The 27,500-nt window shown below is 43.6% G+C and overlaps 1 protein-coding gene across 1 annotated transcript in view; it reads right to left on the bottom strand.

Annotated features, from left to right (window-relative positions):
• The window catches only part of LOC110489398 (gamma-aminobutyric acid type B receptor subunit 2), a 370,472-nt gene that overhangs the window by 267,867 nt on the left and 75,105 nt on the right, over nucleotides 1-27,500 (bottom strand). Inside the window, exon 2 of the mRNA XM_036970730.1 lies at nucleotides 11,048-11,185. Within this exon, the coding sequence (XP_036826625.1) occupies nucleotides 11,048-11,185 (138 nt within the window). The remainder of the gene's footprint in view (nucleotides 1-11,047; nucleotides 11,186-27,500) is intronic.

The raw sequence follows: 27,500 nt of genomic DNA, 5'->3' as shown, positions 1-27,500 counted from the left end.
ACTAGATAAATGCCAATACTGAACTAGATAAATGCCAAAACTGAACTAGATAAATGCCTAAACTGAACTAGATAAATGCCTAAACAGAACTAGATAAATGCCTAAACTGAACTAGATAAATGCCTAAACTGAACTAGATAAATGCCTAAACAGAACTAGATAAATGCCTAAACAGAACTAGGTAAATGCCTAAACAGAACTAGATAAATGCCTAAACTGAACTAGATAAATGCCTAAACTGAACTAGATAAATGTAAAAACTGAACTAGATAAATGCCAAACTGAACTAGATAAATGTTAAAACTGAACTAGATAAATGTCACAACTGAACTAGATAAATGTCACTACTGAACTAGATAAATGTCACAACTGAACTAGATAAATGTCACAACTGAACTAGATAAATGTCACAACTGAACTAGATAAATGTTACAACTGAACTAGATAAATGCCTAAACTGAACTAGATAAATGTTACAACTGAACTAGATAAATGTCACAACTGAACTAGATAAATGCCTAAACTGAACTAGATAAATGCCTAAACTGAACTAGATAAATGAAAAACTAAACTAGATAAATGCCTAAACTGAACTAGATAAATGCCTAAACTGAACTAGATAAATGTCACAACTGAACTAGATAAATGCCTAAACTGAACTAGATAAATGCCTAAACTGAACTAGATAAATGCCTAAACTGAACTAGATAAATGCCTAAACTGAACTAGATAAATGCCTAAACTGAACTAGATAAATGTCACAACTGAACTAGATAAATGCCTAAACAGAACTAGATAAATGCCTAAACAGAACTAGATAAATGCCTAAACTAAACTAGATAAATGCCTAAACTGAACTAGATAAATGCCTAAACTAAACTAGATAAATGCCTAAACTGAACTAGATAAATGCCTAAACTGAACTAGATAAATGTCACAACTGAACTAGATAAATGCCTAAACTGAACTAGATAAATGCCTAAACTGAACTAGATAAATGTTAAAACTGAACTAGATAAATGCCAAACTGAACTAGATAAATGTTAAAACTGAACTAGATAAATGTCACAACTGAACTAGATAAATGTCACAACTGAACTAGATAAATGTCACAACTGAACTAGATAAATGTCACAACTGAACTGGGTAAATGCCTAAACTGAACTAGATAAATGTTAAAACTGAACTAGATAAATGTCACAACTGAACTAGATAAATGTTAAAACTGAACTATATAAATGCCAAACTGAACTAGATAAATGTCACAACTGAACTAGATAAATGTTAAAACTGAACTAGATAAATGCGTAAACTGAACTAGATAAATGTCACAACTCGTGGTGATACACATCTAAAACTAAGTTCTAAATATACCTGTTTACACAGGAGAGACGATCCAACAGGGGTTGTTTCCCGCCTCGCATTGCCGAGAGGAGCGGAGACCCTAATTTGCATTAGCAGTGCGGAATTAATTGTATCCCTGACATCTCCCTGATTGTGTTGCACACACACACACATACGATAATGCCTGTGATCTAAATAGCCCATTGCTAATGTGTTGTGGTAATTCTCAAACTCATTCAAGGTGTTTTAACTACACCACCTGTGTTGCAAAAACAAAACTCTCCCTCCTCCTTCTCCCTCGTTCTCTCCCTCTCTATAACTTTATCCATCCTCCCCTCCCCCTCTCCCTCTCTCTCTCTCTCTCTCATGGCAAAGGGAGACAGTAGGATGTGACTTCTTCATGTTCCTCCTTGCTACGGGCCTGTTGCATCATCAACAAGCTAATTTCAATAGGATCCTTTCAACGTTTCACATCCTGGAAAGTCCACTTCTTTTGGCCAGAGCCCAATGAGCATCAATGAGTATATAATCCCCGACAGGATCTAAATTCATCAGAGTTTATTCATTGAAGGAAATTAATTTTGGAAAGGAATTAATTACAAATTCCATTTATCATGGGATTTCCTTGATTCAAAGCTTATTTTTCCCCGGAAGTAAATGAGGACAGAGTATGAGCTCAATAAGGCTTCTCTGAGGAAAAACCCCCAAAGAGAGATGAAAAAACTGAATTTTGGAGGGAAAATAGAAGTTTAGCGTTCCTTGTTAGTTTATCGTTATTAGGGGTGTCTGGAACACATCCAACTACTGTACGTTATTCTGATTTTCTTCTCTTCTTTTTTGATAACAAAAACAGCATATTAGAGCCAAGATCTCTGTGTGCAATTCTCATTGTTCATTCATCTTCTATTCCGTTTCAATACGGCTTTCAGACCAAGAAAAGAATGGGGATCTGTCAACCCAATAGGGAAGCCTTTTCCTTTTGTTGTTATCAGAAGAGAAGAAAAAATACTTAGAATTCCATGGACTTTTCTTTTCCTTGGGAAAAACATTCCATTTCACCATAATTCCTACTGAGTGTAAATGAGATTTCACATACACATGTTTATATGGAAGGTGTAACTGTAACACTAGTGATGAGACCATCCTATTTAGCAGTATTTGTGCAAAACGTTGCTAATTAGCTCATTACGGAATTTCCTGTAAATTCTGGAGACTGCTGGGAGAGTGAGATGGATACAACACATGACACATACACTGTGACTGTAAATGATGCCAAATTCACAGACATTTTAAGTCTGCTTCAAGAAACTGTAACAGCAAATGTTTTATTTCCTCTCTCTACATCCTGTGGGTCGTCATGTGCGTACTCTGGCTGGTGATCGGGAGCCTTAAGACAGTATACGACTCACTAATTGCCTGTGTTAAATCACCCAGCCTCTCTTCTCCACACGGTCATGTCCTGTTCTGACTCACACAGACTGATTGACCAAGCCGAGGATGCCCACTCACTGCCCTCTATCTGGAACCCACTCTGCTACATTTACCCCCCCCCCCCCCCCCCCCCCCCCCCATTTACCCCCCCGCAGGCCAAACCACTATCACTCTCGCTCTCTGTTTGTTTAGTTAATTAATAACAAGTAAGGAGGGAAAGGAACCAACTTCTTCCAAAAGAGTCTTCTGTATTTTTAACCTGAGGAGAAAGATAGCCTGCAACAAACTCACAGTACATAGACTCCTGTCACCCAGCGTTGGGCTCAATTACATGTATATTTCAATTCCTGAGATTCTAATTCCGTGTACATCTTGAATTGACTGAATTAGAATGGAATTGACCAGGTCCACTTGGCTCATGTCTCTTTGCCACTTGCCTCATCCTCCCCTCTGCACCAACCTGTGATTTCAACCTGAACTTGGGAACCATGAAATATGGATGCGGAACAAGAAATATTTGACATAAACTGAGACAGAATACCATAGACTACAGCAGCAGTTCATGTTTTTTTGAAGAGCGTAGTGAAGTACTCAAAAGGATTGCAGCATGTACACACACACACACACACACACACACACACACACACACACAAAATAATATCTACAGTGCCGGAGGTTTGGATGTTGTAGAAAATGGAGGGATGGATGGAAGTAGAGATGCAGCTTGTCTCTCCTCTCTAAATTGCCTGTCTTAATGAAGCAGCTACGATCAATACTGGCACTGGGAGAGAAACGCCTCTCATATGTACACTACCATTCAGAAGTTTGGGGTCACTTAGAAATTTCCTTGTTTTTGAAAGAAAAAACATTTTTTTGTCCATTAAAATAACATCAAATTGATCAGAAATACAGTGTAGACATTGTTAATGTTGTAAATTACTTTTGTAGCTGGAAACGGCAGATTTTTAATGGAATATCTACATGGGCGTTATCAGCAACCATCATTCCTGTTTTCCAATGGCACGTTGTGTTAGCTAATCCAAGTTTATAATTTTAAAAGGCTAACTGATCATTAGAAAACCCTTTTGCAATTATGTTAGCACAGCTGAAAACTGTTGTCCTGATTAAAGAAGCAATAAAACTGACCTTCTTTAGACTAGTTGAGTATCTGGAGCATCAGCATTTGTGGTTTCGATTACAGGCTAAAAATGGCCAGAAACAAAGCACTTTCTTCTGAAACTTGTCAGTCTATTCTTGTTTTGAGAAATGAAGGCTATTCCATGCAAGAAATTGCCAAGAAACTGAAGATCTCATACAACGCTTAAATAGTACACGCAAAACACCAGGGCCTCCCACTCTTTCTATTCTGGTCAGAGACAGTTTTGATCAATTAGCCTTTTAAAATGATAAACTTGGATTAGCTAACACAACGTTCCATTGGAACACAGGAGAGATGGTTGCTGATAATGGGCCTATGTAAGCCAACGTAGATATTCCATTAAAAATCTGCCGTTTCCAGCTACAACAGTCATTTACAACATTAACAATGTCTACACTGTGTTTCTGATCATTTTGATGTTATTTTAATGGACAAAAAATGTGCTTTTCCTTCAAAAACAAGAATATTTCTAAGTGACCACAAACTTTTGAATGGTAGTGTACATATGACTTCCTTGATGCTCTCACCACTTACCCAGAATGCCTTGTAACCGATTCTGTTGTGTGTTATTGTTTTTCCATCTTCATCATACGTGGCTGTCATCTTTCAGTACTGTTGTATCAAGGCTGGGTTCCCAATACAAATGGCACCCTATTCCCTCCCTACTGCAATACATTTGCTCAGAGCCCTTTGAGTCCTGGTCAAACGTGGTGCACTATATAAGGAATTGGGTGCAATTTGGGATGCCACCCTAGAGGTGTTATCTTGCAGTACAGGGCTGAGTGAATTGTCACAATGTTGTCAAAAGTAGAGAACATGGAATAGGCCAGAAAATAAGCCTATTTATAACAGACAACACTTTACAGTAAAACTATCATTTATAGTTCAAACGTGCTCCCGTCCCCTTTTTCTCTGAAGGAGCAAACGATCAGGGAACATCATTTTTCATTACAGTCAACGTGGCTGAAAATGAACAGCGACTCCTCTACGATATATCTAATTGGCGCCCGAGAGGTCGCCAGATTATACGAGGACATTTCTTGGCACTCAATGAGCCATTTACGACAGAACAGAAACCATGCTTGAAGACAATAAACCACTCTCAGTCATTCTGCAGAGGAGAAACGATGAATCGATGGAGCAGGCGGAAGGGAAGGCTCGTATTTGGTGTCTCCGACCAGGCTGCCGGCCACCGAGATTTAAGGGAGAGCCAATCATTTTTCTCTAAATGAAGTGTTGAGAGGAGCTTGCCAGTTTAATCCTCTATCAAGACGGTGGCCAAGAATTGTTCTGCAAAGTGAAAAAGATGACAATAAACGGCGATCAGCTATACTTTTGATGAGAGCAGGCGTCAACACACAGCTCTCCTTATCGCTCACTCTCTTTCCTTCTCTCACTCTCTCTCTCTTTCTCTCTTTGTGTGTGTGTGTCTCTCTAGCACTTTCTCTCCCTCACCTTCTCTCTCCCCCCTCTCGCTCAGCCAATGCTCAAAGCCTGCTGTCCTCTCTCTCTCTATGCTCAAAGCCTGCTGTCCTCTCTATGCTCAAAGCCTGCTGTCCTCTCTCTCTATGCTCAAAGCCTGCTGTCCTCTCTCTCTCTATGCTCAAAGCCTGCTGTCCTCTCTCTCTATGCTCAAAGCCTGCTGTCCTCTCTCTCTCTATGCTCAAAGCCTGCTGTCCTCTCTCTCTCTATGCTCAAAGCCTGCTGTCCTCTCTCTCTATGCTCAAAGCCTGCTGTCCTCTCTCTCTCTATGCTCAAAGCCTGCTGTCCTCTCTCTCTCTCTCTCTCTATGCTCAAAGCCTGCTGTCCTCTCTCTCTCTCTCTCTATGCTCAAAGCCTGCTGTCCTCTCTCTCTCTCTCTCTCTATGCTCAAAGCCTGCTGTCCTCTCTCTCTCTCTCTCTCTATCTCTATGTCTCGCTCTCTCTCTCTCTATATATATATATATATATATATATATATATATATATATATAGATACATATATATATGCTCAAAGCCTGCTGTCCTCTCCCTCTCCCTCTCAGCCAATTATCAAAGCCTGCTGTCTTCTCTCTCTCTCTCTCTCTCCATATATATAAATATATATATATATATATATATATATATATATATATATATATATATATATATATATGCTCAAAGCCTGCTTTCCTCTCCCTCTCTCTCTCTCTCTCTCTCAGCCAATTCTCAAAGCCTGCTGTCCTCTCTCTCTCTCTCTCTCTCTCTCTCTCTCTCTCTCTCAGCCAATTCTCAAAGCCTGCTGTCCTCTCCATCCCTCCATCCTTCTCCATCCCTAGTTTACCATCTGTCTATTCACCCTCATAGCATTCTTATCTTCCATTCAATTTGCTTTCAGTCATTCTCACCACATAGCCAACTGTAAGTTACACAAAGCCACTATAAAGAGTACTTGGAGCTTAGCAGAGAAGAGAGGAGGGAATGATGAGCCTGTATCTCGAACAACACCATGGGACGTGAGTCACAATCAGGATGTGAGCGAGAGAGCTGCTTGCGGATCAGTAGTTATATAAATCCAATGGCAGATGGTGCCTGCAAACTGATCACGGTGCTGCAACACTTGTGAGTGTGTGTGTGTGTGGGGGGGGTGTATGTGTGCACGCAACCATATGCGTGTGCCTGTATCTGTATTCGTGTGTGTGTTGGGGGGGGGGGGTGATCTGATTTGAACACCTCAAAGCTTATACTGTAGTTCATTATGAAACACTTCCCTGATTAAAAATAAATGTTTACAAATATGTAAATACATATTTTGTTTAATAAAACATTTCCCAGGAATTCCTTTTCTTTATCCAGCGTAGTCGCTTAAAGATCCTGTCTAAATACTGTTTAGCTGTCTCTCCTTAGTATAGGAAAATTATGTGCTTCTATAAGGCAGTACAATAGAAACCACCAAGAAATCTGCATATCTTCCCACAAAACGCCTGACTTCAAAAGTAGAATAAGCCCCCTGTATCTTCTTCATTTCCCTTTATCGATGATATAACAACGACCAATATGTTTCCATTCCTACATAATACACCATAAAACTTCCCAAACCTGTTCTTCCTCGCTTCCATTCTCCTCACAGAGGGCTTAAGGCTGAATCATATAGATCAGAGATGGAAAGTAATGCACCTCCCGCTGGCTGCTGACGTCAGGGCCCAACGCACTAGCCTACGTCTGCAGCTTGGAGCCAGGCTGCCTCCAGCAGCCTACAGCCCCGGCCCTGTTCCTGTCTGCTTCCCTCCACTGGGAGACAGATGAAAGTCAATAGGCCCAGAGAGGGAGATGGAGAGAGAGGCAGCTAACCTAGCACAATTTAGATCAGCAAAGGGACCAGCATAGAACATACTGTAGATTATTTATAATTACTGTATGAAACCACACGGTTTCCAGGTTGAAGTTCCCCTAGGTATAGATCTAGCTTCCCCCTCCCTGACCAGCTTTCCCTCCCCTGATCCCCTGATCCTCTCCTCCAATCCTAACCTCAACCGTAAATTGCGAAACTGACCCCAGCTCAGTGTCTAGGAGCAACTTCACCCTGCTGCATTCAATGTTTAATTTCCAGATGGCCTCAACGGTCAACATGACCGTCTCACTCTGCAATAACTCAACAGAATTCCATGTAAATGGATCATGTTGAAAGTGCACCACCGTAGTGTGTCCTAACAATTACAGCTTTTAAACGGACACTTTTTTGGACATGCATTATGGACGAGATTTGGGGAATCTGTTTTCCTGCGGTGTCGTTAATAGTTCATTCAGTCTCGACCGGTAATTAAAGAAAATGCCTCTGTCTCCAACACCAGAGAAAATAGAGCCTTGCTTGTGGCAACACTACACAGGAGACTGGATTTTCATGGACTGTGTTCCAAATGGCACCGTATTTTCCACATAGTGCACTACTTTGACCAGAGGGTCCTGCTCAAAAGTAGTGCACTACGTAGGGAATAGGGTGTTATATGGGACGTAGTCCTGGATTCTTCTCATACCGTCAAATGGGACTGAGTCTGTCACTTTAAGCGCTCCTTTTTAAAAGATGCAAACTCAGTGATTTTGCACCCCATTCACTTCTCTCTTATTCCTCCTCAATCACTTTCCATCATGTAACCTGGAGGCTCTCGAATGGGGTTTTCAGCTCAAACTGATGTGAAGTCAAGCTGTGAGGTAAGAGTGCTGGAGTGGGCCCACTGGTCCACTGCTATAATACTCCAGGGACAGAGGGACTGTCCCAAATGGCACCCTATTCCCTATAAAGTGCACTACTTAACCTATGGGGCCTGGTCAAAAATAGTGCACTATATAGGGAAGAGGGTGCCGTTTGGGACAGGCTAATACCCACTGGCTCCAGGTCATCTACAAGTCCATGCTAGGTAAAGCTCCGCCTTATCTCAGCTCACTGGTCACGATGGCAACACCCATCCGTAGCACGCGCTCCAGCAGGTGTATCTCACTGATCATCCCTAAAGCCAACACCTCATTTGGCCGCCTTTCGTTCCAGTACTCTGCTGCCTGTGACTGGAACGAATTGCAAAAATCGCTGAAGTTGGAGACTTTTATCTCCCTCACCAACTTCAAACATCAGCTATCTGAGCAGCTAACCGATCGCTGCAGCTGTACATAGTCTATTGGTAAATAGCCCACCCATTTTCACCTACCTCATCCCCATACTGTTTTTATTTATTTATTTTTTCTGCTCTTTTGCACACCAATATCTCTACCTGTACACGACCATCTGATCATTTATCACTCCAGTGTTAATCTGCAAAATTGTAATTATTCGCCTACCTCATGCCTTTTGCACACATTGTATATAGACTCCCCCTTTGTTTTCTACTGTGTTATTGACTTGTTAATTGTTTATTCCATGTGTAACTCTGTGTTGTCTGCTCATACTGCTATGCTTTATCTTGGCCAGGTCGCAGTTGTAAATGAGAACTTGTTCTCAACTAGCCTACCTGGTTAAATAAAGGTGAAATAAAAAAAATAATAAAAAAAAATACTGTGCACCTGAGGCAGCTGTTTTAGAGAAGATTTGCATCAGTCCTACAGACGTCTAATACCAACCGAACAGCTAATGACCAAAATGTAGCAGGGAGAAAAATAGAGAGGGAGAGAGAGAGGGAGAGGGACATAGAGAGGGATAGAGAGAGAGAGAGACAGAGACAAAGACAGAGACAGAGACAGAGACAGAGAGAGAGAGAGAGAGGGGGGGAGAGGGAACAGAGAGAAGAGGGAGAAAGAGAGAGAGAGGGGGGAGAGAGGGAACAGAGAGAGAGAGAGAGAGAGAGAGAGAGAGAGAGAAAGAGAGGGAACAGAGAGAAGAGGGAGAAAGAGAGTGAGAGAGAGGGGGAGAGGGACATAGAGGGGGATAGAGAGAGAGAGAGACAGAGACAGAGAGAGAGAGAGAGAGGGGGGAGAGGGAACAGAGAGAGAGAGAGAGAGAGAGAGAGAGAGGGGGAGAGAGGAAACAGAGAGAGAGAGGGAGAGAGAGAGAGAGAGAGAGAGAGAGAGAGAGAGAGAGAGAGAGGGAGAGAGGGAACAGAGAGAAGAGGGAGAAAGAGAGCGAAAGAGAGAGAGGGTGGGATAAGCATCTTTCTGAACAGAAAACTGTCAGTAGCCTGTCTTTTCTTTTCAACTTATTACAATTTTGAAACAACCACTTTTATTTCTCCAACTTTTCACCTGGTTACTGAACGTGCAAGGAAATAAAGGAAGCTGAACTAAAATCCAAGTTCCTCTGGCATATCTTTTTCCCCCAATTTCTAGATCTGCCCTGCAGCCTTTCTTTCCAAATACTGCGACCTGACAGGATCCAAAAGAATGAACTGCTGGTTGTTTACAATAACGGTCTGATGAGAAGTATCTGGGCATTCAGTTAGAGTCCCTTCAGTTGTACCATCTCCCCTGCATAGCTAGAGTATGAGCTAGCCTTTCATCTATATGATCACTTCTTCAGGCAATTTAGTCAGCGAATGGAAATTGAGAGAAGCACAATTTCTCCTTCATAGCACAATACCAATAGCGTACCACGAGAGAGAGACCATGTACGTAATGACTCAAGAGGCCAACAGTTTACGTATGGCATGTAATGTTGCCTCGTCTCATGCTTAGCCATTGAATTCTACTGTGCATTATAGGGGAAAAATGCACACACTAGAATGCCTTTCAAGCCAATCAGAAAGGAGTATTTAACAATGCCATGGTATACATTAAGATAACCCCCACTAGAGAAAAAACGGTTTCTCTCATTTCATCTTTGGCCAGATAGCCTTCAGATCATATTTTCTATGCATATCTACGTCATATGAGTCTTTCATGAAATCTAACGATACCATATATATCTAAGCATGTTTCCCTCTCGTAAATCCAAACTGGATTTTCTTCAGTACAGTACATTCAATCTCTATAATATAGCCTAGTGATATTGGCAAATAAAGAGATAAAAGGCAAGCCATTGATATTAATCTCTCCGTTTAATAAAGCTGTTATAGGCCTATAATGTAGTTTGCGTCCCAAATGGCACCCTATTCCCTATGTAGTGCACAAATTTTGACCTGGGCCCATAGGGTAGAGCACTATAAAGGGTATAGGGTGCCATTTGAGACTAAGCTTTAATATTTCCTCAGTTTTCCTCCCATCTTTCGGTTTCTGAAATGGATAAGGATTCGACCGGATTAAAGCCATACCAATTAGCTATTTACTCTGGTGAGGTTAATGAAGGATTAAACCATGAGTTAGGACCTCTCAGAGACCCCCAGCCCAGGCCCCATCTACAGCACCATAAGACTATAGGCTCAGCCACTCACAAACGTACAAATTAATCCTGTCACTGGGCTTAACACTTCAACACACACACACACACACACACACACACACACACACACACAAACACACACACACACACGTGTACGTGCAGACATACACAGGTGTGCACACACGCACACACAAATAAACACACACACAAGCCTATCATAACATCTCGGGAACTCACATTTGTCCCATATTTGTTTCTGGAACCCCAGAAAAGCAAAAAAGACTCTCAAAAAGAGGTCAAATCCATCCGGAACAGACCAACCCTCCTCCTCATAATAACCAGACTGTCGTTCCTACCTGCACCAGGTTCCACCCCTCCAGTGACTCAGCAATGATGGACGTCACGGACGGACACACCCCTCCAAAGATCATCAGGTGTTTGGGTCCATAGCATATGGCATCGAAGAAGGCCCTCAATCCCTTGGCGTTGTCACACTGCATGGGGAGAGAGTGTAGGCAGGGAGGGAGAGAGAGAGAAAGTTAAAAAGCGCATAACATTTTTCTGGGCTATTTTGGGCTGGGATGTGGCTGGCATGCAAAAGTGAAAGCACAGATGTAATTATGCTCTGTACTGCACACCTCTTACAGTAGCACAGCAGTATGGGGGTGCCTTCCATAATGGCACCCTATCCCCTATATAGTGCCCTACTTTTGACCAGGGCTCAAAGGGGCTCTGGTCAAAAGAAGTGCACTACATAGGGAATAGGGTGCCATTTGGACCTTGGAGTTCAGGGAAAGTGTTTGTTTTATTTTATGAGGCACATGAAGCCAACAAATGAGCTACATTTATATGAGGCTCCTACACTTATGTTATGCATACCTGCACCATACCTGCACCATACTGTAGGTGAATATGTAGCATTGCAATATATTTTTTATACAATATATGAGTACATGAGAGAGAGAGAGGGGGGGGGCATCCTGCTACAGCAGAATGCAGCCATCTCACATCACTATGGCAACGCTCTTAGCTCTGTAGAACTGCGGAAGAGAGGGAGAACAGGAGAGAGAGAGAGAGAACAGGGGGGAGACGGAACAGGAGAGAGAGAGAGAACAGGGGAGAGAGAGAACAGGAGGGAGGGAGAACGGGAGAGAGCGAGAACAGGGGAGAGAGGGAGAACAGTGGTGAGAGAGAGAACAGAAGATAGGGAGAACGGGAGAGAACAGGAGAGAAGGAGAACAGGAGAGAGGGAGAACAGGAGAGAGAGAGAACAGGAGAGAGGGAGAACTAGAGAGAGGGAGAACGGGAGAGAAAAGAAGAGAGAGAGAACAGGAGAGAGGGAGAGAACAGGAGAGAGGGAGAACAAGAGATAGGGAGAACAGGAGCGAGAGAGATGGAACAGGGGAGAGAGAGAACAGGGGAGAGAGAACAGGGGAGAGAGAGAGAACAGGAGAGAGGGAGAACGTGAGAGAAAGAGAGAACAGGAGAGAGGGAGAACAGGAGAGAGGGAGAACAGGGGAGAGAGGGAGAACAGGAGAGAGTGAGAATAGGAGAGAGGGAGAACGGGAGAGAGGGAGAACAGGGGCGAGAGAAAGAACAGGGGAGAGAGGGAGAACAGGAGAGAGAGAGAGAACAGGAGAGAGGGAGAACAGAGTAGAGAGAGAGAGAACAGGAGAGAGAGAGATCAGGGGAGAGAGAGAGAACAGGAGAGAGGGAGAACCGGAGAGAAAGAGAGAACAGGAGAGAGGGAGAACAGGAAAGCGGGAGAACAGGGGCGAGAGAAAGAACAGGGGAGAGAGGGAGAACAGGAGAGAGAGAGAGAGAACAGGAGAGAGGGAGATCAGGGGAGAGAGAGAGAACAGGAGAGAGGGAGAACAGGAGAGAGAGAGATAGAATAGGTCTATTGATTGCTATATGAGCTCTCTAAATGGTTTTTGTGATTTTCTGAGTTTGCAACTATATCCTAGTCTGCGGTAAACACTTCTTGGCCATAATTATTGGCAATCAATTCAGGATGTTCTCCTGTGTTTATATAGTGTCTGAGGCGATGTCCACCTTGGCGCAGCGAAGCTCCACTTGTGAGGTGGTTTCACCTTGTTAAGATCATCTATGCCGAACTAGATTTCTTCCTAGAAGGCATTGTGCGACTCAGTGGCAGGGATGAGAAATCGAACAGAGGACCTCAATGGAAATAAAACTTGGGACTTTATTGTGTATGATTCTCTATCATTTTGTTACGTATGTAGTGTTGTCTCTGGCTGGAGCAGCCAACTTCTTCAAATACATTCAATCAATCAATGAACAACACTGATATATAAAGCCTCCTTTGTCCCTAAAGGTTTCCTGATATAATGTTCAAATAGTTTAGTGTGTCGACATCCTCATGTCTGTTATATCAATATTTTTTTATTTTACTTTTTATTTAACCTTTATTTAACCAGGTAGGCCAGTTGAAAACAAGTTCTCATTTACAACTGCGACCTGGCCAAGATAAAGCAAAGGAGTGACACACAAACAACAACACAGAGTTACACATGGAATAAACAAACATACAGTCAATAATACAATAGAGAAAGTCTATATACAGTGTGTGCAAAAGAGGTAGGAGAAGTGGGGTGAGGCAATAAATAGGCCATAGTGGCGAAATTATTACAGTATGATGAATTAAACACTGGGGTGATGTGCAGAAGATGAATGTGCAAGCAGCGGTACTGGGGTGCAAAGGAGCTAAAATAAATAACCAATATGGTGATAAGGAAGTTGGATGGGCTATTTATAGATGGGCTATTTATAGATGGGCTATGTACAGATGGGCTATGTACAGATGGGCTATGTACAGATGGGCTATGTACAGGTGCATATTGATTGATTGTAGGTTAAACTATTTGTACAGTTTAAAAAGAAAACGTGTGTATCTTCCTCCTTCTCCCTCATTTTGGCTTAATAAAACATAATACTCCCCATAATCAGGAATACACAAGGTTCACACGTGTGCATACACTGACACATCTCATGTATTCAGTTAACCGAGTCCAACATAGCTGTGAGACTGTGGAAAGCCTAGTGTGAAATGAGAGAGTAGGTGATTATGCGCAGCGGGCATACGATATCCTGTCCACATGGTTGAATAAAACAGCAGGGCTTTTAAAAAGATATCTCATTTACATATCATCTTGCTCTCACTCTCAATGTCTCCATCTCAGTCTCTCTCTTACCCCCCCCCCCCCCCCCCACCCCCAACTCTTATTTATTTCCAATTGCTCACAACCAATTACCAAACTACAGAAGGTGAGCCTTTCTGTATGTTACTACGCTGAAACACAAACCCAGTGTCTGTCAATATGTGGAGTAATAGTTGCTGTTTTTACACTGCTGCTACTCGCTGTTTATTATCTATGCATAGTCACTTCACCCTACCTACAAATTACCTCGACGACCCTGTACCCCCGCACATTGACTCGGTACCGGTACTGAGTTGGTAGAGCATGGTGAAAAGTCTGAAAATGTATGCACTCACTAGCGTAAATTGCTTTGGTAAAGAGCGTCTGCCAAATTACTAGAGGAAACATCCTCCAATTCCAGAAGGTTTGTATGTAATCATTATTTCAACATGGATGTGTGAAACCTTGCCTGATCATCAATTGATCTCCTTGTCATTAAGGAATGCATAGCACACATTAGATTGAAAAAACAGGAGGAATCTTTATATGTATACAGTATACAGTAGGGCAAAAAAGTATTTAGTCAGCCACCAATTGTGCAAGTTCTCCCACTTAAAAAGATGAGAGAGGCCTGTAATTTTCATCATAGGTACACTTCAACTATGACAGTCAAAATGAGAGAAAAAAAATCCAGAAAATCACATTGTAGGATTTTTAATGAATTTATTTGCAAATTATGGTGGAAAATAAGTATTTGGTCAATAACAAATGTTTATCTCAATACTTTGTTATATACCCTTTGTTGGCAATGACAGAGGTCAAATGTTTTCTGTAAGTCTTCACAAGGTTTTCACACACTGTTGCTGGTATTTTGGCCCATTCCTCCATGCAGATCTCCTCTAGAGCAGTGATGTTTTGGGGCTGTTGCTGGGCAACACGGACTTTCAACCCTCCAAAGATTTTCTATGGGGTTGAGATCTGGAGACTGGCTAGGACACTCCAGGACCTTGAAATGCTTCTTACAAAGCCACTCCTTCGTTGCTCGGGCGGTGTGTATGGGATCATTGTCATGCTGAAAGACCCAGCCATGTTTCATCTTCAATGCCCTTGCTGATGGAAGGAGGTTTTCACTCAAAATCTCACGATACATGGCCCCATTCATTCTTTCCTTTACACGGATCAGTCGTCCTGGTCCCTTTGCAGAAAAACAGCCCCAAAGCATGATGTTTCCACCCCCTTGCTTCACAGTAGGTATGGTGTTCTTTGGATGCAACTCAGCATTCTTTGTCCTCCAAACACGACGAGTTGAGTTTTTACCAAAAAGTTATATTTTGGTTCCATCTGACCATATGACATTCTCCCAATCTTCCTCTGGATCATCCAAATGCTCTCTAGCAAACTTCAGACGGGCCTGGACATGTACTGGCTTAAGCAGGGGGACACGTCTGGCACTGCAGGATTTGAGTCCCTGGTGGCGTAGTGTGTTACTGATGGTAGGCTTTGTTACTTTGGTTCCAGATCTCTGCAGGTCATTCACTAGGTCCCCCCGTGTGGTTCTGGGATGTTTGCTCACTGTTCTTGTGATCATTTTGACCCCACAGGGTGAGATCTTGCGTGGAGCCCCAGATCGAGGGAGATTATCAGTGGTCTTGTATGTCTTCCATTTCCTAATAATTGCTCCCAGTTGATTTATTCAAACCAAGCTGCTTATCTATTGCAGATTCAGTCTTCCCAGCCTGGTGCAGGTCTACAATTTTGTTTCTGGTGTCCTTTGACAGCTCTTTGGTCTTGGCCATAGTGGAGTTTGGAGTGTGATTGTTTGAGGTTGTGGACAGGTGTCTTTTATACTGATAACATGTTCAAACAGGTGCCATTAATACAGGTAACGAGTGGAGGACAGAGGAGCCTCTTAAATAAGAAGTTACAGGTCTGTGAGAGCCAGAAATCTTGCTTGTTTGTAGGTGACCAAATACTTATTTTCCACCATAATTTGCAAATAAATTCATAAAAATCCTACAATGTGATTTTCTGGATTTTGTTTCCTCATTTTGTCTGTCATAGTTGAAGTGTACCTATGATGAAGATTACAGGCCTCTCTCATCTTTTTAAGTGTGAGAACTTGCACAATTGGTGGCTGACTAAATACTTTTTTGCCCCACTGTATATATATGTCACTCCTTCTGTGGTTTACACAAGCCATCAAACCGGGCTATAGCCGGCTGTTCCACGCCTTCCCTGTGAATCCTTCAAATGTAAACAGCACGCTAGTTATTGTTTATCTTCAAACGCTATGGGGTTAGGAGATCAGATGAAACAGGGAAATGAGTCTTCCGCATTTAACCCAATCCCTCTGAATCAGAGAGGTGCCCAGGGATGCCTTAATCGACATCCACGTCATCAGTGCCCAGGAACAGCAGGTTAACTGTCTTGCTCAGGGGCAATACGACAGATTTTTACCTTGTCAACTTGGGTATTCGATCCAGCAATCTTTCGGTTACTGGCCCAACGCTCCGACCCGACAGGCTACCTGCCACCCCATAAACAGATACACATTCCAATGAGGTCTGTGATGAAATATGGTTTCCTGGCCCCGGGAATGAAACATGTGACCTCACTCTATGCCCCAGCCATTATTCCTTACGGCCAAAAGCCTCCCATTCAACGGTCACAAAGCAGCAGCCAACCACCACTATGCTGGGGCTATTTTCAGTGCCAGAGAGAGAGGGAGGGAAAGAGAGAGATGTGGGGAGGGGGAGGCATTGAGCGGCGGCGAACACATGCAGACCAGTCTGCTTTCTCGCGTTCTCTCTCTCCCTCTACTTCTGTCAAACACTCATCCACACAGACACACAATCTGGCATGCTGGTGGTGCGTTGACCACCACCACGTTGCCTAGGCAACCCACAAGGCAACGCTTTTGAGCTGTAAATAAAGGAGGAAGCCGGGCCGGGAGCTTGGTGGAGCTTGGTGTTTGACAGCTATATTTAGCATGTGATTGGGTGGCACAATCACAGAGGCATTAATCGTAAACTACTCAGAAAGTGGAGACGTGTAGGGGTTAATGGTGGATGCAGTTTGTGAACAGAGATAGAGAGAGAGAGGTGTCGCAAGAACAAGTGCTCATAAAACCAACCAACCGTTCTCTCCACAACTATGGCTGACTGTCCCATCTTTAGACACTGTACAGTTCTGCTCTCTGCATCAGATATGCCTTAGAACCCAGTAGTAGACAAATCTAGTTAATGTCATACAGTACGTCAGAGTCTAACACAGTGGTATTCAAACTTTTTCAGCGGGAAACCTTTTTCTACCAGAATTTCTGTGGACCCCACCCAAAATCTAATGATAAAACCTTCAAATCGGTAAATTTATATTTTTAAATCAACAAATAACCTTAAATTGATTGCATTTTCAGCTCTTATTAAAATGAAATGACACCAATAAAATCATCTGGACTTTTAATTTCCACCCCAGGGACCCCACTGCAGTTCCCCACAAAGGTTTGCGACCCCGACTTTATCCTGCCCAAGCTACACTACATTTACAAAAGTATGTGGACACTTTAAATGAGTGGATTCTGCTAGTTCAGCCAGGTGTAAAAAAAAAAAAAAACGGGCACACAGCCATGCAATCTCCATAGACAAACATTGGCAGTAGAACGGACTTACTGAAAAGCTCAGTGACTTTCAACGTGGCACCGTCATAGGATGCCACCTTTCTATCAAGTCAGTTATTAAATTTCTGCCCTGCTAGAACTGCCCCTGTCAACTGTAAGTGCTGTTATTGTGACGTGGAAACGTCTAGGAGCAGCAATGGCTCAGCCGCGAAGTGGTAGGCCGCACAAACTCACAGAACGGGACCACCGTAATGTTTAAAAATAGTCTGTTTAAAAATAGTCTGTCCTCAGTTGCAACACTGATGACCGAGTTCCAAACTGCCTCTGGAAGCAACATCAGCACAAGAACGGTTGATCAGGAGCGTCAGGAAAGGGGTTTCCATGACCGAGGATCGGCTGGAGTGGTGTAAAGCTTGCCACCATTGGACTCTGGAGCAGTGGAAACATGTTCTCTAGAGTGATGAATCATTCTTCAAATCATATCAAATTGTATTTGTCACGTGTGCAACAACAATTCACCTTATTCACCGAATACAACAATTCACCATATTGTGAAAATCTTACTTACAAGCCCTTAACCAACAGTGCATACATTTTAGGTCCCCACAAGGAAAGAAAAACAAGTAAGTGTGTGTGTGTGTTGACTGGTGATCCTTGATGGAGAGCACTGTGGCACACATAATCTGCTCTCGACACACAGGCTGTCCGTTAGCTAATGTCATGCACGGCCCTCACAGGGCCACAACAAATAACATGCCAAATTCCAGGCCTCCATTTGGAGACAGCTAATGGCTCAGACAAATATGGAAGTGGAATGAAATGAAAGACAGGGAGAGAGTGAGAGGGAGAGAGTGAGAGAGTGAGAGTGAGAGAGAGACAAAGTGAAAAGAATACAAATATACAGAATATTGTGCATACAAAAAGGCACTAAAGTAATACTGCAAAAACAAACATGGCAAAGGAATACACCTTTTGGCCATATGCAAATCCTTATGTCTGGGTCAAATCCAACACAACACCTCACTGAGTAACTGCCTCCTTATTTTCAAGCATGGTGGTGTATCAGCTAAGACGGTGCCGACAGAGAGGGCTGCCTCGCTTCTAGTCCTTATTCAACTTTGCAGTATTTTGTTTTTTTATGTACTATTTCTTGTTGTTAGCCCAGAAAATCTTAAGTGTTATTACGTACAGCTGGGAACAACTAATGGATATCAGAGCGCCGACAACTTACCAGCATTACAACCAGCACCATGACCAGGAATACGACTATCCCCAAGCGGAACCTTTGTCCGCAGCACCCAGGGCATTTGAACTGATCCCAGAGGCCGACCGAAAACAATGCCGCCGGAGAAGAGGAAGACAGAGCGGTCTTCTGGTCAGACTTCGGAGGCGCTGAAGAAATTTGGCATGTCACCTAAAAACCTCAAACTTTTACAGATGCACAATTGAGAGCATCCTGTCGGGCTGTATCACAGCCTGGTACTGCAACTGCACCGCCCACAACCGCAGTGCTCTCCAGAGGGTGGTGCGGTCTGGGGGCAAACCTACCCTACCTGCCCTCCAGATCACCTACAGCACCCGATGTCCCAGGAAGGCCAAAAATATCATCAAGGACAACAACCACCTGAGCCACTTCCTGTTCACCCCGCTATCATCCAGAAGGCGAGGTCAGTACAGGTGTATCAAAGCTGGGACCAAGAGACTGAAAAACAGCTTCTATCTCAAGGCTATCAGACTGTTAAACAGCCATCACTAGCACAGAGAGGCTGCCGCCTACTTATTGACTTGAAATCAAGTGTAGTAACTTTAATAACTCCACTTTAATCATGTTTACATATCTTGCATTACTCATCTCATACACTACCATTCAAAAGTTTGGGGTCACTTAGAAATGTCCCTTGTTTTTTAAAGAAAAGCTGGAAACGGCAGCTAATCCAAGTTCATAATTTTCAAAGGCTAATTGACCATTAGAAAACCCTTTTGCAATTATGTTAGCACAGCTGTAAACTGTTGTGCTGATTTAAAGAAGGAATTAAACTGGCCTTCTTTAGACTGGTTGAGCATCTGGAGCGTCAGCATTTGTGGGTTCGATTACAGGCTCAAAATGTCCAGAAACTTTTTTTTTTAAATAACTTTCCTCTGAAACTCATAAATCTATTCTTGTTCTGAGAAATTAAGGCTATTACATGCGAGAAATTGCCAAGAAACTGAAGATCTCGTACAACGCTGTGTACTACTCCCTTCACAGAACAGCGCAAACTGGCCCTAACCAGAATAGAAAGAAGAGTGGGAGACCCCTGTGCACAACTGAGCAAGAGGACAAGTACATTAGAATGTCTAGTTTGAGAAACAAGTCCTCAACTGTCAGCTTAATTAAATAGTACCCGCATAACACCAGTCTCAACGTCAACAGTGAAGAGGCGACTCAGGGATGCTGGCCTTCTAGGCAGAGTTGCAAAGAAAAAGCCATATCTCAGACTGGCCAATAAAAAGAAAAGATTAAGACGGGCAAAAGAACACAGACACTGGACAGAGTAACTCTGCCTAGAAGGCCAGTGTTCACTGTTGACGTTGAGACTGGGTTTAGCTAACACAACGTGCCATTGGAACACAGGAGTTGGTTGCTGATAATGGGCCTCTGTACGCCTATGTAGATATTCCATAAAAAAATAACCTTTTCCAGCTACAACAGTCATTTACAACATTAACAATGTCTACACTGTATTACTGATCAATTTGATGTTATTTTAAATGGACAAAAAAAATGCTTTTCTTTCAAAAACAAGAACATTTCTAAGTGACCCCAAACTTTTAAATGGTAGTGTATGTTTATACTGTATTCTATAATATCTATTTCATCTTAGCCTATGACACTCTGTCATTGTTCATACATATATTTATATTTACATATTCTTATTCCATTCCTGAATGGCCAAGTTACAGTTTTGACTTAACTCTGCTTGAAAATCTCTGGCAATACTTGAAAACTGCTGGCAAACAATGATCAACAAGGACAAAGCTTGAAGAATTAAAAAAGAATAGTGGGTAAATATTGCACAATCCAGGTGTGCAAAACTTACCCAACACTTACCGTAGACTTACCCAACACTTACCGTAGACTTACCCAAGAAGCCTCACAGCAATAATCAATGCCAAAGGGTTTTCTGACATGTATTGACTGAGGGAGCTGAATACTTACGCAACGACTATACAATGAATGTTTATTTCTTGAAATGTTCCCGATTTACTGACCTTCATGTCATATAGTAATAATGGACTGTCATTTCTCTTTGCTTATTTGATCTGTTCTTGTTTGCTTATTTGAGCTGTTACCAAATCTTATGTATACCACCCCTACCTTGTCACAACACAACTGATTGGCTCAAACACATTAAGAAGGAAAGAAATGTCACAAATTAACTGTTAATTAAAATGCATTCCAGGTGACAACCTCATGAAGCTGGTTAAGAGAATGCCAAGCGTGTGCAAAGCTGTCAAAGGCTAAGGGTGGCTACTCTGAAGAGTCTCAAATATAAATTTATTTTGTTTTGTTTAACACTTTTTTGATTACTGCATGATTCCATATGTGTTATTTCATAGTTTTGATGTCTTCACTATTATTCTATAATGTAGAAAATAGTAAAAATAAAGAAAAACCCTTGAATGAGTAGGTGTGTCCAAACTTTTGACTAGTACAATATTTTTTTTCCACTTTGACATTACAGAGTATTTTCTAAGATTGTTGACAAAAAAATGACAATTAAATCAATTTAAATCGCACTTTGTAACAAAATAAAATGTCAAAAAATCCAAGGGGTCTGAATACTTTTGCAAGGCTCTGTATAAAACAGATGATATATTTCCCTGACACACAGTCTGGCCGAACTAATCCTCTCAACTAGACATAGGATATGTCCCAAATGGCACCATTTTCCCTATATAGTGCACTACATTTGACCAGAGCTCTATGGGCCCTGGTCAGAAGTATTGTGTTTTAATGTAATCAGGTGCTATTTGGGACATAGACACAGCCATTGAAACACACCATACAGGGAGGTGGGGGATACTTTGTGTGGCAACAAGTGATTGTATCACAGGCAAAAATGTCTATTTAAACGTGCTGTCCAGTATCGTTCATAAAATAAAATTTCAAAAATGAAAACTCCACTACAGAAGCAGGTTTTGCTTAATCGACAACAGCATCCTTCTCTCTTTCCAAGTGCCGTCCTGTGGTTCCGCTGTATTTAGATCAATAACTGTACAGGGTTTCCCATGGGGGCCTGGGAGGGTTTCAAGCCTCAATTAAGGTCAAACGGTCCCAAACGTAATCTATTGACAAACAGGCAACAGACTCATCGAGTCAGTCATCACTATATTCACATGCAGCTCTATGGGCACCACCAGTAACGTTACAGTACCGCTCACTGAGGATGGAGTGTGTGTGTGTGTGTGTGTGTGTGTGTGTGTGTGTGTGTGTGTGTGTGTGTGTGTGTGTGTGTGTGTGTGTGTGTGTGTGTGTGTGTGTGTGTGTGTGCGTGCGTGCGTGCGTGCGTGCGTGTGTGTGTGTACCTGTGTGTGTGTGTGTACCTGTATGTGTCAAATCAAATCAAATTTTATTTGTCACATACACATGGTTAGCAGATGTTAATGCGAGTGTAGCGAAATGCTTGTGCTTCTAGTTCCGACAATGCAGTAATAACAAGTAATCTAACTAACAATTCCAAAACTACTGTCTTGTACACAGTGTAAGGGGATAAAGAATATGTACATAAGGATATATGAATGAGTGATGGTACAGAGCAGCATAGGCAAGATACAGTAGATGTTATCGGGTACAGTATGTACAAATGAGATGAGTATGTAAACAAAGTGGCATAGTATAGTATAAAGTATGTGTGTGTACCTGTGTGTGTTTGTTCCCCATCACCTAGCCCTATTGGGCAATGGACTGGTCCACTCAGGCGGAGAGTATGACCTCCTTTTTTTCAAATGACCTTAAAGACATGCAGCACCGGAAACTGAGAGAGCTGGGACCGATACGACACGTGTCTACCAGATGTCCATTGAGATCTCATGAAAGGCTATGGAGAGGGAGGAAGAGAAGGGAATGGAGGGAAGAGTGGAGAGGAGATGGGGGGTGTGTATGCACTGAGCATTCTGACTCTTTGTGGTAACATTTATACAACAAACCCCGGAGTATTCGGTGAAAGTCCAACATTGATTGACTGAGTGTGGAGAGGAGAGAGGGAGGACCTGGTGGATTCTTTCAATCTGTTCCTCCCACATCACTTCACTATCCTTACACACACCAAAAAGCCATTAAAACCCTCCCCCAGTCTAGAGTGGAACCAGAAGACTCTGATTGCCTCTAAAATCTACTCTTGACAGACAGAAGCTCAGAGCTCCTAAAGAAGCCAGTTGTTTGGCCCTAGCCTATCTCTCTCCCTAGGTTCACAGCTGGAGAGGTTTATTAGACTTCGTCCCAAATGGCATCCCATTCCCTACATAGTGCACAACTTTTGAGGGCTCTGGTCAAAATAAGTGCACTATGTAGGGAATAGGGTGCCATTTGGGACGAAATCTAATAAACCTCTCCAGCTGAAGCAGACTTCAACTATTGGCATCATGGTTGGTGTCGCACACCCAGTCTCAGATTACCACGGGATAACAACAGCAAGTGTGGCAGGTTTCAAACCACTTTGGTTCTCTCACGATACTGGATAAGCCAAAATTGGCCACTAAAACCCAGAATCACAGTCAACACGTTGAGCCTTTATTAGCCAATCTGTGCTGAGCAGGGGGAAGGGGGATACAGTAAGCCTATTACAGGTCATTCTGCTTTTTACAACAGCAGGTTGTGTGGTGTCCCGATTTCCATACATCATACCGTTTCTGTACCATCCCGGGGTATACGGTATTACGGAATGTGCACACACACAAGGGGCACTATAAAAACATGTTAAAAAACAGGGATCTTGATCCAGGAGGGGATTGAATGTCTCTGCTGTAACCAAGAAGCTTGGTCTTGACATCTAGGCACTTAGCTAGTAAGTTAGCAAACCAAATGCACACCCCCACAGCCCCTGCTGAAAATCATACCTTTTGGTATTTTGGAATACCCCGGTATATGGTATAAACGGTATACAGTATAAACGGTATATGGTATAAACGGTATACGGTATAAACGGTATACAGTATAAACGGTATATGGTATAAATGGTATACGGTATAAACGGTATACGTATAAACGGTATACAGTATAAACGGTATACGTTCAAACGGTATACACTATAAACGGTATACGTATAAACAGTATACAGTATAAACGGTATATAGTATAAACGGTATACAGTATAAACGGTATATGGTATAAACGGTATATGGTATAAACGGTATACGGTATAAACGGTATACAGTATAAACGGTATATGGTATAAACGGTATACGGTATAAACGGTATACGTATAAACGGTATACAGTATAAACGGTATACAGTATAAACGGTATACGGTATAAACGGTATATGGTATAAACGGTATACAGTATAAACGGTATACGGTATAAACGGTATACGGTATAAACGGTATATGGTATAAACGGTATACGGTATAAACGGTATACGGTATAAACGGTATACGTATAAACGGTATACGTATAAACGGTATACAGTATAAACGGTATACAGTATAAACGGTATACGTATAAACGGTATACGTATAAACGGTATACAGTATAAACGGTATACAGTATAAACGGTATACGTATAAACGGTATATGGTATTGTCATGTTCTGACCATAGTTCTTTTGTGTTTTCCTTGTTTTAGTGTTGGTCAGGGCGTGAGCTGGGTGGGCATTCTATGTTGTGTGTGTAGTTTGTCCGTTTCTATGTATGGCCTGATAAGGTTCTCAATCAGAGGCAGGTGTTAGTCATTGTCTCTGATTGGGAACCATATTTAGGTAGCTTGTTTTGTGTTGGGGTTGTGGGTGGTTGTTTCCTGTCTTTGTGTTCTCTGCACCAGATAGGACTGTTTCGGGTTTTGCCACGTTTGTTATTTTGTATTTGTGTAGTGTTCACGTTATCGTCTTTTATTAAATATGTTGAACATGAACTACGCTACATTTTGGTCCTCCTCTCCTTCCCAGGAAGAAAACCGTTACAGAACCACCCACCAACCAAGGACCAAACTACGTGGTAACAGGCAGCAGCAGCAGGAGAGGCAGCACTATTTAGAGACATGGACTTGGGAGTAGATCCTAGACGGGAAAGGACACAGCCAGCACAGCCAGCAGAATATCGCCGCCCAAAAGAAGAGCTGGAGGCAGCGACGGCGGAGAGGCGCTGGTATGAGGAGGCAGCATGGCGGCGCGGATGGAAGCACTTCCTGTGCTTACCGGAGGACGAGAGAGACCAGGCAAGCACCGTGTTATGCTGTGGAGGGCACGGTGTCCCCAGTGCGGGTGCATAGCCCGTTGCGGTACTTACCAGCTCCTCGTATCGGCCGGGCTAGAGTGGGCATCGAGCCAGGTGCCATGAAGCCGGCTCTACGCATCTGGTCTCCAGTGCGTCTCCTTGGGCCGGCGTACATGGTACCAGCCTTACGCATGATGTCTCCGGTTCGCCTGCACAGCCCAGTGTGGGCTATTCCACCTCGCCGCACTGGCAGGGCGACCGGGAGCATTCAACCAGGTAAGGTTGGGCAGGCTCGGTGCTCAAGAGCTCTAGTGCGCCTGCATGGTCCGGTCTATCCAGTGCCACCTCCACGCACCAGCCCTCCGGTGGTAGCCCCCCGCACCAGGCTGTCTCTCCGTCTCAACTCTACAGGTGCTCCCTTCCTCCTCTCCGGAGCTGCCAGAGTCTCCCGTCTGTCCGGGGCTGCCAGAGTCTCCCGTCTGTCCGGGGCTGCCAGAGTCTCCCGTCTGTCCGGGGCTGCCAGAGTCTCCCGTCTGTCCGGGGCTGCCAGAGTCTCCCGTCTGTCCGGGGCTGCCAGAGTCTCCCGTCTGTCCGGGGCTGCCAGAGTCTCCCATCTGTCCGGGGCTGCCAGAGTCTCCCGTCTGTCCGGGGCTGCCAGAGTCTCCCGTCTGTCCGGGGCTGCCACAGTCTCCCGTCTGTCCGGAGCTGCCAGAGTCTCCCGTCTGTCCGGAGCTGCCAGAGCCTCCCGTCTGTCCGGAGTCTCCCGTCTGCCAGGATCCGCCAGAGCCGCCAGTCTGCCAGGATCCGCCAGAGCCGCCAGTCTGCCAGGATCCGCCAGAGTCGCCAGTCTGCCAGGATCCGCCAGAGTCGCCAGTCTGCCAGGATCCGCCAGAGTCGCCAGTCTGCCAGGATCCGCCAGAGCCGCCAGTCTGCCAGGATCCGCCAGAGCCGTCAACCTGCTTGAGCTATCTCTCAGTCCTGAGCGACCCCTCAGTCCTGAGCGACCCCTCGGTCCTGAGCTACCCCTCGGTCCTGAGCTGCCCCTCGGTCCTGAGCTGCCCCTCGGTCCTGAGCTGCCCCTCGGTCCTGAGCTGCCCCTCGGTCCTGAGCTACCCCTCGGTCATGAGCTACCTCTCGGTCATGAGCTGCCCTTCAGTCATGAGGCACCCCTCAGTCCAGAGGCGCTCCTCAGTCCAGTGGGGCCCTTTGTTTGGGTTCCTAGGCCAAGGTCGGCAGCGAGGGTCGCCACTCAAAGGACGCTATAAGGAGGTGGACAAAGACAATGGTGGAGTGGGGTCCACGTCCAGCGCCAGAGCCACCACCGCGGACAGATGCCCACCCAGACCCTCCCCTATAGGTTTAGGTTGTGCGGTCGGAGTCCGCACCTTGGGGGGGGTACTGTCACGTTCTGACCATAGTTCTTTTGTGTTTTCCTTGTTTTAGTGTTGGTCAGGATGTGAGCTGGGTAGGCATTCTATGTTATGTGTCTAGTTTGTCCGTTTCTATGTATGGCCTGATATGGTTCTCAATCAGAGGCAGGTGTTAGTCATTGTCTCTGATTGGGAACCATATTTAGGCAGCCATATTCTGTGGGTACTTTGTGGGTGGTTGTTTCCTGTCTGTGTTCTCTGCACCAGATAGGACTGTTTTGGGTTTTGCCACGTTTGTTATTTTGTATTTGTGTAGTGTTCACGTTATCGTCTTTCATTAAAACATGTTGAACATGAACTACGCTGCATTTTGGTCCTCCTCTCCTTCCCAGGAAGAAAACCGTTACAGGTATAAACGGTATACTGTATAAACGGTATACTGTATAAACGGTATATGTGTATAGGGTATACGGTATAAACGCTATACATATAAACGGTATATGGTACAAACGCTATACAAATAAACGGTATAAACAGTATACGGTATACGGTACAAACGGTATATGGCCCAAGTCTAAACGGCAGACAGGTGGAAGGATAAGGGATATAATAACTACAGTATCATCTGTGGGAATTCAGCCTATCATTCACCTACTGTGGCTGTCTCAAATGGCACCCTATTCACTATGTAGAGTGCTATCTTTGACCTGGACTCTAAGGGAATAGGGTGAAAAATTGATACCTTTTTATAATTAGCATGTTACTTCCTGAACTGAGCAAGTTTTGAAATAAATAGCTTCTCATTTTCTGGTTCTTAAGAAGTGATTGAAAAGAGATGCCCTTTTCACATTATTGAGTTGAAATGTCAGTTTACTTGCCAAATGCACTCTTTCTAAAAGCTATTAGGAAGGAACTGGGTCCCTCCAATCAGCCAGCCTATCTGCTTAATTTTCAGAAAAGGAGAAAACAGACAGAACCAGAGGAATGGGCTATGGAAGAAAGGCCATTATCAAGTTAATTATTTCTTGCCCTGAGGTCTTCCACTCTCCACAGGAAGCCTGTACTAGAGCTCAGAGGGGGTGGGGCAGTGGGGGGTGTTGGGGTTGGTGGAGGAGAATAATTTGTCAAAATTGGGATAATTGTGGTTATACATAGAGCAGTGTAGCATCAGGATGGATCAGTAGCCTGATGCAGTATGTCCAACCACAGGGCCAGTAGTGTGGATGACGGGATAGGATGAGCTCAGGGCT

The sequence above is a fragment of the Oncorhynchus mykiss genome, chromosome 32 (assembly GCF_013265735.2).
Source record: "Oncorhynchus mykiss isolate Arlee chromosome 32, USDA_OmykA_1.1, whole genome shotgun sequence".
Classification (NCBI taxonomy): Eukaryota; Metazoa; Chordata; class Actinopteri; order Salmoniformes; family Salmonidae; genus Oncorhynchus; species Oncorhynchus mykiss.
This window is presented reverse-complemented; position numbering and strand designations above follow the sequence as displayed.